Source organism: Physella acuta, unplaced genomic scaffold (genome assembly GCF_028476545.2).
Source record: "Physella acuta isolate Inbredline_101_S28 unplaced genomic scaffold, ASM2847654v3 ptg001341l, whole genome shotgun sequence".
NCBI classification, from domain to species: domain Eukaryota; kingdom Metazoa; phylum Mollusca; class Gastropoda; family Physidae; genus Physella; species Physella acuta.
In genome coordinates this window covers 109217-123709 of record NW_026732856.1, presented here as the reverse complement: position 1 = coordinate 123709, position 14493 = coordinate 109217, and the positions used below count along the sequence as shown (strand labels likewise).

General features: G+C 33.7%; 1 protein-coding gene across 1 annotated transcript; it reads right to left on the bottom strand.

The window, feature by feature from the left end:
- LOC131958596 (retinoic acid receptor RXR-alpha-B) lies at positions 1 to 14428 on the bottom strand. The gene is made up of 10 exons (XM_059323712.1): positions 14324 to 14428; positions 12182 to 12309; positions 9732 to 9781; positions 8851 to 9002; positions 6637 to 6863; positions 5984 to 6211; positions 5080 to 5178; positions 2994 to 3078; positions 2429 to 2616; positions 1 to 712 (listed from the first exon to the last, which is right to left on the bottom strand). The coding sequence occupies exons 2-10, from the start codon at positions 12306 to 12308 to the stop codon at positions 477 to 479; spliced, it is 1392 nt and encodes a 463-aa protein (XP_059179695.1). The 5' UTR covers position 12309; positions 14324 to 14428; the 3' UTR covers positions 1 to 476.
- Positions 14429 to 14493: the final 65 nt, after the last annotated feature.

The window sequence follows — 14493 nt, the reverse complement described above, 5'->3', positions numbered from 1 at the left end:
ATTTTAAAACATCAGATTTACATACCAAACTCAATACAGCAGCACATAAAGTTGTTGGCCCTTCAGTAAACGGTTAAATATTCAAGTTCAAAAGGCTTAAAATTATCTTTCCTTGAAAACACAACAAAGAAATATTTGGAGATAATAGCCGTTGAGGGGACAACACAATCCTAGGCAACAGTCTGGACAGACCCATGCATGTATCTGTAGTACAACAGTACATGGACATCGAGGGACCTAGGATTTACATTAGCCAGATATGGTTATCAATGGCAAAGTGGCATGATTCAGCACATCCCAGTTCTTAGCGTTTCTCCTGTTAGGACTTGTGTCTTGACACCACAACAACCTTAAATACTATTCTTGCTGAATAACCAGCGCAGTTTCGGGCAAAATACTCCTTGTTGGAAATCGAACTAACACAGTTGATTTGAACTCTGGTTGGCTAGGATGGATGAGTCAGGTGGTTGGAATGGTCAGTTCATCATCTCCAGGACCAGCTCGTTCAGCTGTATGGACCCGTCAAATGTCAGTGACAGGAACCTCTCTGCCGCCTTGGCACTGACGACCCTCAATGCAGGCAGCCTCAGTAATATCTTTCCAAAACGCTTTGGGTCGCTGGGGTACTGACGGACTATGTGGCGTCTCAAGCAGTCAAGTATTTTTGACTGCAGCTCTGCTATTCTGATTTTGTCCTCAATTCCGTGAGCATCTAGTGTTGAATACAAAAATTTTAATTCATAAAAATTAATGAAACAAATATAAATTGAATAAACATTTGAATTCTTAATATTAATTAAACAAACATCTGCCACATCTACAAAAATATTGTCCAGTTTTTTACATAATTTAAATTGATAAAGTTTGTGGATGAAACATGAAAAGCACTAACATTTAAACACATAAAATTACATTTACACTACAAAGATATGAAAGACATCAGGGATGTCCTGGGAGATGATGAAAAAACACACACTAAATCCCCCCCCCCCCCCTACTGCAAACCAAATTTCACCTAATAACAAACTATGTACCATAGAATTTCTATAAACGTAACGCACCCCCCTCAACTACACAATTGCCATAATCATTCCACAGGAACAAACAAAGCCGCAATGACGGAGGCTGCAAACAAAGAAATCTAAACAACTGTTGCTTATTGGGGTTGCAACTTGCAACTAGAAAAAAAAATAGTTGAGGTCCTAAGCTCCTCAACGAGTTTACAGCTCTAATTCAATTAAGCCATACTACATAGGTAAAACTGAAGACCTAAGAGTGGATATGAAACAACAATCACTAGTAATGATATTCATTTTGACCACAGCCAAACTGATTTAATACCAACCTTACCATAATAAAAAAAGAATCAATAAGTTAGAAGGGGAGGGAACTCAAAAATAATTACATTGGAGTAGAACTGAAATATGCTGTAGCTTCCCCTAGCTAGTATATGACTTCTAAGGCAAATTTTCATTCATAAGGTGGTTAAAAACATTTGAGCCTTCTATTTTATATGTAATATCTTTCTTATAAAAAGTTAAAACTCACGAATCGGTACACTTCTCTATTTATATTTTGGTATTATTTTGATTAGGCATGTTTTTTAAAAGAAAAATTACACCAACTATCCCCACAGTCAAATCACAGGGATGAGAGGCTAACACAAGTAATGGGGGACTAAAGATATTTTTTTATAAACAACTAAATAGTTTCTACCAGTCAGATTTAAGTTTAGGTTAGACACATTTTCATTAAAAAAAAACCAGAACCATTTCCATAGTGAGAAACTAACATGTGCATATGTGGGACTAAGGTTATTTTTTATATCAGATTGTCCTGGGGAACTACAAAGTAGTAGAAAGGTAGCAGAAGTGGAAAGAACTTTGTGTGACAGCCCTATGTGTCCTAGGCACATGGAAAGATGGGAAGATGCTGACTTTACCTAGTAAATAAAAGACTTATAAATGTCAATTTTAAGTTTAGGCTATCCTGATTGGACAGCTATTTTTATAAAAGTAGAAATTCACCAATCACTCCCATAGTCCAAGGGTTTTTATACAAATATTAGGGGTTGGCATGGATGATTTGGTAAAGCTTCGGGGTCGGCGTGGTCGAGTCGGTAAAGCTCATGGTTGCTAAACCGAAAAGTCTCGAGTTCGAACCCTCAGGCAGATGAGGCTCGTTAGCTGGGGACAGCCACTCTTCTAGGAGAGACAACTCAAAAATCAAACAACTGCTGCCTTGTTGTTTGTTCTTGGTTGGACAAAGGCTATGGAAGCAAAATCCAAAAAGAAAAGCAGGCTGAAATCGGGGTCAATGGCCTAATAACCAGTTGACACGTACACTTAATTGTATTTCTCCAACACTAAAATTAAGAACAAAGAAGAAGATACAAATATTTTAACGAGAAATAAGCTAAGTATTTTACCTGGGTACATCAGGACAATGCCATTGAGGATACAAAACTCAGTCAAATCCAAGTTGATTTCTTTCAGTCTTTGAGCAAAATCCAGGGTACCATCCACCAATTCTCTGCCCCAGCCCATGGTCTCGCAGTATTCCAGAGGTAGGATTATGTCCTCGCAGAACTTGATCTTGTTGTCAAACTCCATGGATCTTTATAGAACAAAAGTAAAGAACACATTTTAATTTAAAGATAAATCATCAGGAAGACATTGTTTTGAAGTGAGTGTTGTACTATGTATGTGGTTTGGAAAGTATTGAGTTATGAAGGGATTTTGTGAAGGGAAATAAATAGTGACTAACAGCGTTGTTTAGTGTAGCAGAAAGGGAGACAAAGGTTTTGATAGTCTCTGTCTTGTTGATGTATTGAACAATTCTAAGCATGTGAGTGTCCCCCAGGATTCTAGATGTAGGGCACTGGAATGTAGATGTAGGAAACTGATAGGCTGTCTTAAAAACTTAAGATTAAATAAGAACTGTAATCTAACAAAATGAGCCCACAGGTTTATCAATTAGGGTCCTGTATTTACCTGTAGGACAGTCGCAGGACATTCAGCTCCATGAAGGAGGACTTTAATAAAGCCATCTGGTCAGAGAAGTCCAGGTCGGCAAAGCCTTAAAAAAAATAATGTTATAATTAATAACCACTTTTACGTCAATTTTATATTTTACATTTTGAATGAAACATTTACAAGAGGTAAAAATGAAAATATTGTAATTAAATAATATTAAAGTGCAGCAATATCATTTTCTTTTATACAGCACAACAGTTATCCATTTTAATCATATCTATCTGATTAATTATGATATTAATATATCATGTTTTAACCTAAAATATTACAAATTGTTAAGAAGAAACCTGACTACTTTTGTGTGTATAATCTGTAGCATTAATTTACTTTTGCGGATGAAAAATGCAAGGTAATTGAAAACAGTATTTCCCATTTATTTAAATTTGTTTTGTTTCTTAGCAATGAGTAGTTATTTTATTGTTTTGTTTGTCTTAAGCATCAAAGCTAATCAATTTTAACATAACAAAAAGTCACAAAAATGTTATAAACTTGTAAAAAATAAACCAAGAGTGATCTCCCCAAAACTTTCTCGAATATTCTTATACGAGAAAAATGGCCTGTTGAGGAAGGATACAACGGGCGCTAGGTTGATAGTGCTGTCTATTTTCTCTAAACTAAAACCAAAACCAAAATCACCATCTTAATTCAATTTAACCGGAAACGAAAAATGACATTGAAAACACAGATTTTTATCCAGAATCTGTACTTTAATCGGATTTATTCTTGATCTCCACTTAGTTACTGCACATTGATACTAATGTTACCGTTATTGAATAAATAAGTAAATACATTTTTAAAAAATACCCCAACTAATCTCAATCATGAGAAAAGTCGCATTTAGAGTCTCTTTTAGGCGACTCTACTTGCCCCCCCCCCCCTCCCCCACACACACCTCAAAGCACATCTACCGTCAACAAAATATAATTATATGCTTTTTTTCCAGTGTCCGCCCCCTCCCACAAAATTCTACCCCCGACCCCAAAAATTTCAAGTACCCCCACCCCTTTCTGGGGAGGAAAAAGTATGAAAGAAACACTGGTCGCATTTGTGGATCATACAAACTAAAGGAAGAACATGGGAGGGGCGCCCCTACCGGAAGAGATACATGAAAGAAACTGTGCACGCAAAACACTTTTTAGATTAGAAAAAGTTCCCCCCTCCAGGGAGGAAAAAGTCTGAAAGAAACACTGATGTCGCGCTTAGCCACTACCCGAATAATCGCATGAAAGAAATTCTACACGCAAAACGCTTATAAGATTAGATACAATAAATATGCCATAATGTGAGTCTTTTTATTATAAAGTATCGATGACGTCATTTCTTTTGAGTTAGGGGGAGGGGGGCAGGAATGGGGCTTCGCTCCATCCCGAAGAATTTTATGAAGGAAACTCTTCACGCAAACCACTTAGATTAGACAAAATTGCCTTTTTATTCAATGTTTACTTGAGAATCAATGACGTCATATTACTGTGTGCACTCTCCGGCTTGATACTATTTTCTACTATATGCTAAATGTGACGTCATATTTCGTTTTCGTTTAACTATGCATGTTTTTAATTTGCTTGTGTTTTCTCTATAGCGTTCTTGTCAGATACATACACAGACAGCGAAACTATTAGTATAGATGAAACAACAGGGGATGGCAACTCTGGATATAGACATGATTTTTAATCCATTTTAAATACTTAAACTTTAAAATAGAATAACATCTCGTAGAAAAAAGAATTGCACACCAAGTCAACGCCTAATAAAATGTGCATTATAATGCGGAATATTATTAGTACTTTATAAATTCACATGCGCTTTTCGAGAAATCGGAAATAACGAAAATTACTACTTACGGTCAACAGAAATTATAAAAAATTTGATAGAAGGCAGAGAATTAGATCTTTTACAGGATATGAGCCTACCATCCAAGTGGCAACCACTCGCCTTGACTATTGTGCAAGATTTACTGCAATGCTGTATTAGTGTACTATAGCTTCAATATTCAATAAAATCAGCCAAATAAGTCCATATACAATCATTCAATAAATAAACAAACCTGGTACTTTCTTGGCCCATTCAATGATGTAACGCAGTTCCAGATACCCATAATGCATCAGTTCACTAACACTAATATTTTCTGAGCGCTCAGCATTATCTATAAAAAAAAATTACAAATAATTACAAAACTACAAAAGCAAAAAATGTATGACACTTAAGTAATTTATTAAAGCTATTACCTTGATAGAAAGGTTTATCTAATCTCAAATGAGGTAGCTAAATTTTAAGAATAGCTATTAACAAAATGTTATTTTAAACATTAATAGTTTAAATAAACTATAATTTAATGTTTATCCATTCTAGATATCAGATAATTCTTTCTAATATACATATAGAAATCTTCTATTTCTTCTTGGTTCTTAATAATTATCTGCCTGAGGGTTTGAACTCGAGACTTTTTCGAGTTTATCAACCATGAGGTTTTGCCAACTCGACCATGCCTCCATCACAATTAAGGATATGTGTCAACTGCTTATGCGCCATTGACGACGATTTCAGCCTGCTTTTCTTTTTGGATTTGCTTCCACCAAGAACAAACTACAAGGCAGCAGATGTTTGATTTTGGAGTTGTCTCTCCTAGAAGAGTGGCTGTCCCCAGCTAACGAGCCTCATCTGCCTGAGGGTTCGAATTCTAGACTTTTCGGTTTAGCAACCATGAGCTTTACCGACTCGACCATGAGAAATAATTTTTGTTCCATTTGATGAAAAACATTTTGTATTTTTATTTTGCCATATTTCATTTGAGTCACCAGAACAGAATTATATAAATGTTGAACTCGATTAATAACCAAAAAACAAGAAACAACAAACACCACATTTTTACAAAAAACAGAACAGGTTTTGAGCCAGTGCAGAAGCAATGCAGCTAAATCTTACAAATTGTCCAGACAAGCCCCACTTACTTTCAGCCTTAGGGTATAGGTGAGGCTTAGCTGCTAACAAACTGTCCCGCAGCGGATCATCAACGACAGGTGTTTTCTCCGCGGAGGATTTGACACTGTGTGAATGTACAACGTCACCAGGCAGCATGGTAGTGGTTGTGGCCGGCGCCACCACAAGATGGTGCCCGTCCTCTATCCTGGGGCGTTTGTGCCTGTGTTTGCCCCCCGGAGACCTGTCTTCTCTAACAGCTGTCAACAATACAAGCACAATTTTTTAGTGAGACAAATACTCATTTTAATTGATCAAATTTAAATGACATTTTGCACAAGGAAATAGGTAAATTAATTTAAAAAAAAAAAAAACAATAAAAAAAATAAATAAATAAAGAACAAATTGGAAAATTAAAAAAAAAAGTATATTAATAACAATTAGTTTATAAATTCAATAGGTAAATTGATTTTCCAAAAAAACAATTATAATACAAAAATAAATAAATAAAACTGGCTGAAAATCAAATCAAAGCACTTTTTAAAAATTAATTAAACCCACTAATAAACACATTTTAAAAAAATATAATTTAAAAAAATTAATTAATAAAACTTACTGAACAACTACAAATTTAAGTTAAAAATTATTTAACATAGATACTAATAAAAAAAATATATAAGAGTACCATCTCGTCTCATTCCCATATTAAGGCATTTCTGAAAGCGGCAAAACTGGCATGAGTTGCGGGAGAACTTGTTGATGAAGCACATCCCTTGGTCCTTGCAGACATACTGCAGGTTCTTCTGTACTGAGCGCTTGAAGAATCCCTTGCAGCCTTCACATGAGTAGACAGAGTAGTGGTACCCTGAGGCCCGGTCTCCGCAGATTAGACAGGCATTAATACTGTTCTCACTGAGGATGGTAAAATTGGATAATACTGTTTTATCTAGAGACTGTTTTCACTGAGGATTGTAAGGTTGCAAATATAACAATACTGTGTTATCTAGAGACTGTTCTCACTGAGGATTGTAAGATCTGACATATAACAAGAATGTTTTAACTAGAGACTGTTCTCACTGAGGATTGTAAGGTTGCACATATAACAATACTGTTTTACCTAGAGACTGGAGTAAATATAGAACAAATAAATATAGCAATAAATAAGACAGTTTAAAAAAATTGAGAAAAAGATGTATAAAATAAACTAGGTTTACTTTTGAGCCATGTATTATAATTAAATATAACCAATAATAAAAACAGTTTAGAAATTAAAATGTAAATTTATTAGATTCTTAAGCAACAAACAAGTCACAATCATAAAACTATTGCACATACTTAATGAATGACAACACGAATGATGATGATTAAGCAACTGACCACACAAACAAAAACTAACCGCATGAGCAAAAACTGACCAAACAAACCACTGACTACACAAACAATGACTAATAACACAAACTGACCACAAAAACTGCAACTGAAGTAACAAACAATGAGCTACACAAGCTGTTACAATCAAACAACAAACACGTTTGTAGGCAATCTTTATTTCGATGGACCCAAATTATCTTTATACAACATGACCTCGTGCCTAGCCGCTACCAGCTAACCCCCTTACATTCATTAACTCCAGCTTTTATACCCCCATTCGACCTTAAGATAACAATACATAAACACACCGGGGTTAACTACACACTAGGGTAAACTCAACTCACACAAGCACTCCCCTAAGTTCTGGACTATTCTAGCCTATTTCTATCTAGTCTACAACTGACCCGTAACACAAGTAACTAACAGCAACTGACTATACAAATAACCACTATCCACACAAACAAAAACTGACCATAAAAACAATAATAGAGTACACAATCAATATTTGACCACATAGGCAACGACTGACCACACAAACAACTGACCTATCTGAATCTAGAATGACCTATCTGAATCTAGACTGACCTATCTGAATCTAGAATGACCTATCTGAATCTAGACTGACCTATCTGAATCTAGACTGACCTATCTGAATCTAGACTGACCTGTCTGAATCTAGACTGACCTGTCTGAATCTAGACTGACCTATCTGAATCTAGACTGACCTATCTGAATCTAGACTGACCTCTCTGAATCTAGACTGACCGATCTGAATCTAGACTGACCTAACTGAATCTAGACTGACCTACCTGAATTTGGACTGACCTACCTGAATAATTTAGACTGACCTATCTGAATTTAGACTGACCTATCTGAATTTAGACTGACCTATCTGAATTTAGACTGACCTATCTGAATTTAGACTGACCTATCTGAATTTAGACTGACCTATCTGAATCTAGACTGACCTACCTGAATCTAGACTGACCTACCTGAATCTAGACTGACCTATCTGAATCTAGACTGACCTATCTGAATCTAGACTGACCTATCTGAATCTAGACTGACCTATCTGAATCTAGACTGACCTATCTGAATCTAGACTGACCGATCTGAACCTAGACTGACCTCTATCTGAACCTAGACTGACCTATCTGAATCTAGACTGACCGATCTGAATCTAGACTGACCGATCTGAATCTAGACTGACCTATCTGAATCTAGACTGACCTATCTGAATCTAGACTGACATATTTGAATCTAGACTGACCTATCTGAATCTAGACTGACCTATCTGAATCTAGACTGACCTATCTGAATCTAGACTGACCTATCTGAATCTAGACTGACCTATCTGAATCTAGACTGACCTATCTGAATCTAGACTGACCTATCTGAATCTAGACTGACCTATGAATCTAGACTGACCTATCTGAATCTAGACTGACCTATCTGAATCTAGACTGACCTATCTGAATCTAGACTGACCTATCTGAATCTAGACTGACCTATCTGAATCTAGACTGACCTATCTGAATCTAGACTGACATCTTCATGCGAATGCTTCCTGTCTGGTGTGGCTGGTGGTGGCATCAATGTGGTGGAGCCGGCCACAGAGTCCCCACTGCTAAATGTCATGACATGGCTGGACACTGTGTTGGGGTTACTGGAGTTCAGTTGCTGTGGGGAGGGATCAAAAGTTTGGTTAACCCTTACAGCACCACAGGTTGCAGGTTTTTGGTACTTTTTTATATTGCTTTAATTACATTACACAATAAAGATGTATATAAATTATTTAAGAACTTCAAAATATTGATTCTTCTTTTATTTGGTCTGGGGTACTTGAGTTTAGTAGTAGTGTGGAGGGATCAAAAGTTTGGTTAACCCTTATAGCACCACAGGTTACAGGTTTTTGGTACTTTTTTTTATTGCTCTTACTACATTACACAATTAAGATGTAGGGTCTATACAAATTATTTAAGAACTTTAAAATATTGATTCTTCTTTTTGGTCTGTGGTACTGAAGTTGTAAGCAGAGATAACAAATTTGGTTAAACCTTACTGCAGGTTTTTGGTTTTATTTAATAACTCTAATTACATCACAGAGTAGAGACATATATAAAAATAATTTCTCAGTTATTTGAAATTTTGATTCTTCATTTTGTGTATAAAAACCGTATTGGTGTAAATATCAAGCTTTTATGCTTCTTGTTCAATATAAAATCAAATTTTTGGTGTAATAATTAAATTAAAATGTACATAATAAGATTTTAATGTTATTTTATTTAAGCCAATTTAATTTAGTGAAGTGCGAAATTATCACAAACTTAAATGACCAAATTGGTTAAGAGTGTTGTGTCACATCATGGTCACAGTTAAAAAATCATCGAAAAGACGAGTATAACTTACCTGCATGACTATATACACATTCCTGTTGCCTTCAGATTCTGATAAGGAATCTGTAAATTTTAAAATAACCAAGATAAAAAAGTACACGTATCACAAACTAAATGAACAAATCTAATTCAAATTACTGTTTTCTCAACCACTATTATCTCTAGCTGGCATATGTTATAAGAGATTTAAGTTATTGACTAACAATATTTTGTATTGAAAGCAAGTTATTGCATGAAACAAAACTTGACCTGAATTTTTGGACACAAATGTTATTGATTTTTCAGCTTCAAAAGAAACCCCCGATTTTTATCTTTCTAGGAGCTATTACGTTAAGTACTTATTCAATAAAACACAATTGCATTGCTCGCTATATTTTTTTTAACTGTATGATGTTTTACTAAAAATTTTAATGCCAAATTTATTACTAAAAATCTTAAGTAGGATACAAATGCTTTAATAAAGATCAAACAAAAATTAACTACTTCTAACAAGAATGGAAACATTTAAACTTGTAAGATTTAGCAAGAGCAACCATTTTAATCTATATTTGAATTAACACAGAGATAATTCATGTGTATCAATATAAAAAATAATTAACTGTTCAAGTTGAATCAAACATAAGATAATGGCTAATACAACGAAGTGGGAGTCTAAAGTTCTTTATTTTGTATTGTTGAAAAATATTTAGAGTTAATTTCATGCAATATATTTTACTTTCCATATCACAACAGCTAAAAGTTCATGTAAAAAACATGCACAATATAGACAGTGTTATGTTAACAATTTTCAGAATATATCTAATAAGACTATAAAATTTAAATTATATGAATATATTTTTAATAATGTAAATATGTGTATGGAAATGGTTGGGTTCAAGGGTATAAAAGATTTTGTTAAACTATTAAAAGTTCCATCACCATATACACCAAATATATTAGCTGCATATTATTACAGCCTTTCTCAAACCTTTCTGGGTTGTTGTTTTTTTTTGTTTTTTTTTTGTTGACTAAAAATCAATTAAGTAGATTGAGAACCACAATCCCACCTTTAATCTTTTTGGATTAGTTTATAGGTAAAATGTCGGTTCAAGTGTAACAAATGACCTAAGCTGTTAAATTTATAGGTAGGAAAGTTAAGAGAGTAAACAAACTGATTACTTCAAACCATGTGAGATACTTGAAAGCAAACTCTTGCAATTAATAATGGTACTAGGTACATTTAAAAAATGATTTAATATTATTTATTTTTATTTATTTAACAAATTATCTTTTAATATATGAACACTTTTATATTGTTTATAAAAAGTCTAAGAAATTCAACAAAAATTAAAAACAAGCAAACTGGATCATAATAAAACATATTTTAAAAGTATACAATACTAGGAAAACAAACAACACAACTATATAAAATAAAGCACAAAAAATATATATTTCTAAAAAGCAACAAAATTAAGCCACAGTGAAAACACAATTAAAAAAAAATATATATATTCAAACTGTTTCACAAAGCTGGGGCATAAACATTTTTTAGATTCATGGCCGTATATCAATACCTGCATGGGAATCAAGGTTATTAGAGCTGTCCAGGGAGGCTGCATTGATAAACAGGTGCACACTAACATCAGAGGACTGGGAACCTGTCAATGCTGGTAGAAATGAGGGCCATGGCGAGGGTTGACCAAGCAGGTTTAAACAGCATAACAATACAAGTGGTTATCATAATCAAAACAGGATTTTTTAAATAAAACTATACAAGGTGGTATGGATCTATTAGCAGGTATAATTTCAGCTGCTAGGGTTATCAAAACACATTTTAGCATTCTACAGAGAGCATCAGTGTATTTAAGCATCAACAAAAGCCAGGGGAACTCTACCTCTGACAGCTATTTATATACCAGAAAAGTAGTGTCAATATTTTACAATAAAAGTTAATTAAAATAAATTTAACAAGTTAAAATTTACTCGCAGGTCAGATCATCTAAATGGTAATAATAAATTAGAATAAATATTTAATAATATGTTATTATTGTTATATATATATATTATAAAAAGCAGATATAGGTGATGATAAATATATTTTTAAGAGGTCATTTTGCATAATGAACCTAAGGTTAGAGAGTTATCAACATACTGACAGTTATATAAATATACTTAAAGTTATAGTTTACAAATTGTTTAATAGTATAAAAAATTTTTTTGAGTAATGATCAAAATTATTTTTAAATGTTTTATTGAATTTACAGTAACCATGTGTTAAAAAATCTCAACATATCATATTTCAGCCTCAAGTTAAAAAGAATAATACTCGTTAGTTAATTAAAAACATGTTACAAAATTTTTGGGGTGAGATATATGTAACACTAAAAACGCCAGCATCAGTATAATAATGACCAAAGCGATTCAGTGCACAGCTACAGTAAAAAGCTATATACAAATGAAAGATTTAAAATTAGTTATCCTTACTGTTTTTCCTGGATGAGACTTGATTGGGGGATGAATTATTGTTGCTTTTAAGATTCTGGTTGCTAACGGAGTCTATGATGTCATAGAATTCATCTGTGTTGCTGTCGGCTGGGCCATCATCGTCCATTCTAAAAATAAAAGAGAGAAACAATACTTAAAGGTGGCTGAAGTTTAGACGAACAATCACAGAAACAGGTGAACTACTTCTTCTACACATCTGGTTCAAAAGGGGAACTTTTGAATAAGTGATCCCATCCTCCTATTAAAAAAAAAAATCAAAATCATGACTAAATATATATATTTTATGATAATGTACCCTGTGAGCACGTCTACACTAGTTTTAAGAAGTGTGATACAATGGGCTACTTCAATAGCTCATTAAATCCAATTCATGTGTGTCCTTCGCCGCCCTGGCAGGTGTGAGCACTTAAGTATCTACTTAATTTTAAAGAACACCGTATAATAGGCACATGTTGACACACATTTGATAATTAAACCAAAACAGGGACTGCACCTGGTGCCCCTGCAATACTGTAACCAGTGATTCAAGAGAGCACCCCATTATGCCCGACACCTGTGCGGTTGCCGAGGTGGATTCTACCTCACTATTAAAGTGTGGGATTAACATACAGTCAAAGCTGTTTTAGAAAATAACATGATGCACATACGAAAATAAAAAATACAAAACTGGTAACATGCTGATGAAACCCTTTTAAATTACTGCATCGGCCTATGATAACAAAAGTAGTGGAATAATGATCATTGAAATTCTAGATTTACACATCAGTGGATATTATATGTACCATCAATGGAAATCTAGGCGTGCGCTGATAGCAGAAAGGGCCATAAGCTGTACAATGCTCTAGAGTCTTGGCTCTTGATGATAAAAAACATTTACTATAATGCAAAATTTTTATAAGTTTAAAGCTGTCTTGTTTTTTTTTTTATAACAGCAAACCCTGATATTTTAACTCTTTAAGCCCGTTATTATTTTCACGTTTTACCGGAATTATTTTTTTTCACTCCTTTTTTTTAGTACCCCTGTTGCTAAACGACCCAAATCTTTTAACCCGTTGATTTAATTTTAAATCCCACACATTGATAAAAATTAACCGTAATTGAATGCCCTATACAAATATAAATTTTAAATAATTATTTATTTTTTAAAGAAAGATAATTACTTAGTTTTAAAGAAGAAAAAAAAAGAGTTGATTTTTTCGGGCAAAAATTATGGATCAGTTTAATAAATACTTTAATTTTGGTTAATTTTATAATGTGACTACATAAACATTTAGATGCGGCCGCTGAATAGCATTCCACTGTGTTAAAAAAATGCCGTTTTGCAAGATGTTTTACAAAAAATTACTAAAAATACAAAATCAACCTAACAAGAAAACTACAAGATATAGGCCTAAATACAGCAAAAAATTATCATGACCTAGATTTACTATTGTAAACTTGGATTCAGAAATTAGAGAAAATTTTATAGGACGCTGGGAGTGTCATTACTGTATGGCAGGCCGGCATGTCAACCGCTGAGAGCGTTGTTACGGTTTAAAAGAGTTATAGTTATAGCCTAACTCAAATCTTGCAATTCTGAGAGTGAAAAAAGAATATTCTTGAAGCCGAGACATCCTGGAAAAGTGGCACCAATTTCTTTCAACAATGAAAACTGAACATACAAATCTACAAATGATGCAAAGTGAAATTCACTGAAATTATCCAAATAACAATCGTACATTATTACATATTTTAATTTACAAATGCACTGCCACATTTATTTTTAAAAGTCATTTATTGTGACTGTGGTGAGAGTCTCTGTAATACTAACTAGTGATTACTAGTGTAACTGTAATGAGAGTCTGTTCTGTATTATTCTCAGTATTACTAGACGTCTAGATCTACTTGTAGTACTTGTAGACCCAGATTCTAGAATCTAGATCTAGTCTAACAACTCTAGATCTAGATCTAGTCACCTAGTGATTCTAGTCTCTACTCTAGTGACTAGAAGTCTAGTCACAGTCCGACAGTCGCAGTGACATTGAAAAGTCTGACTGACATCGCATTTACAATTTACTGTTCTATATTTCTGAATCTTTTAAAACTTTTAATATTATTTTTAGATAGTAGGAAAAAAATTACCCTTATCGTGTATTGAAATGTGATAAGAAAAAAATTAATGCTCCTGCATTTGATTTTTCAACAGCTTGAGATGTCTCAAAACAAACAGAATTTATTACAATTTTGAACCGGAAGAATACAAATCCAAAGTTGTTATTTACAAAATGCATTTCCTTATTTATACCTTCAGT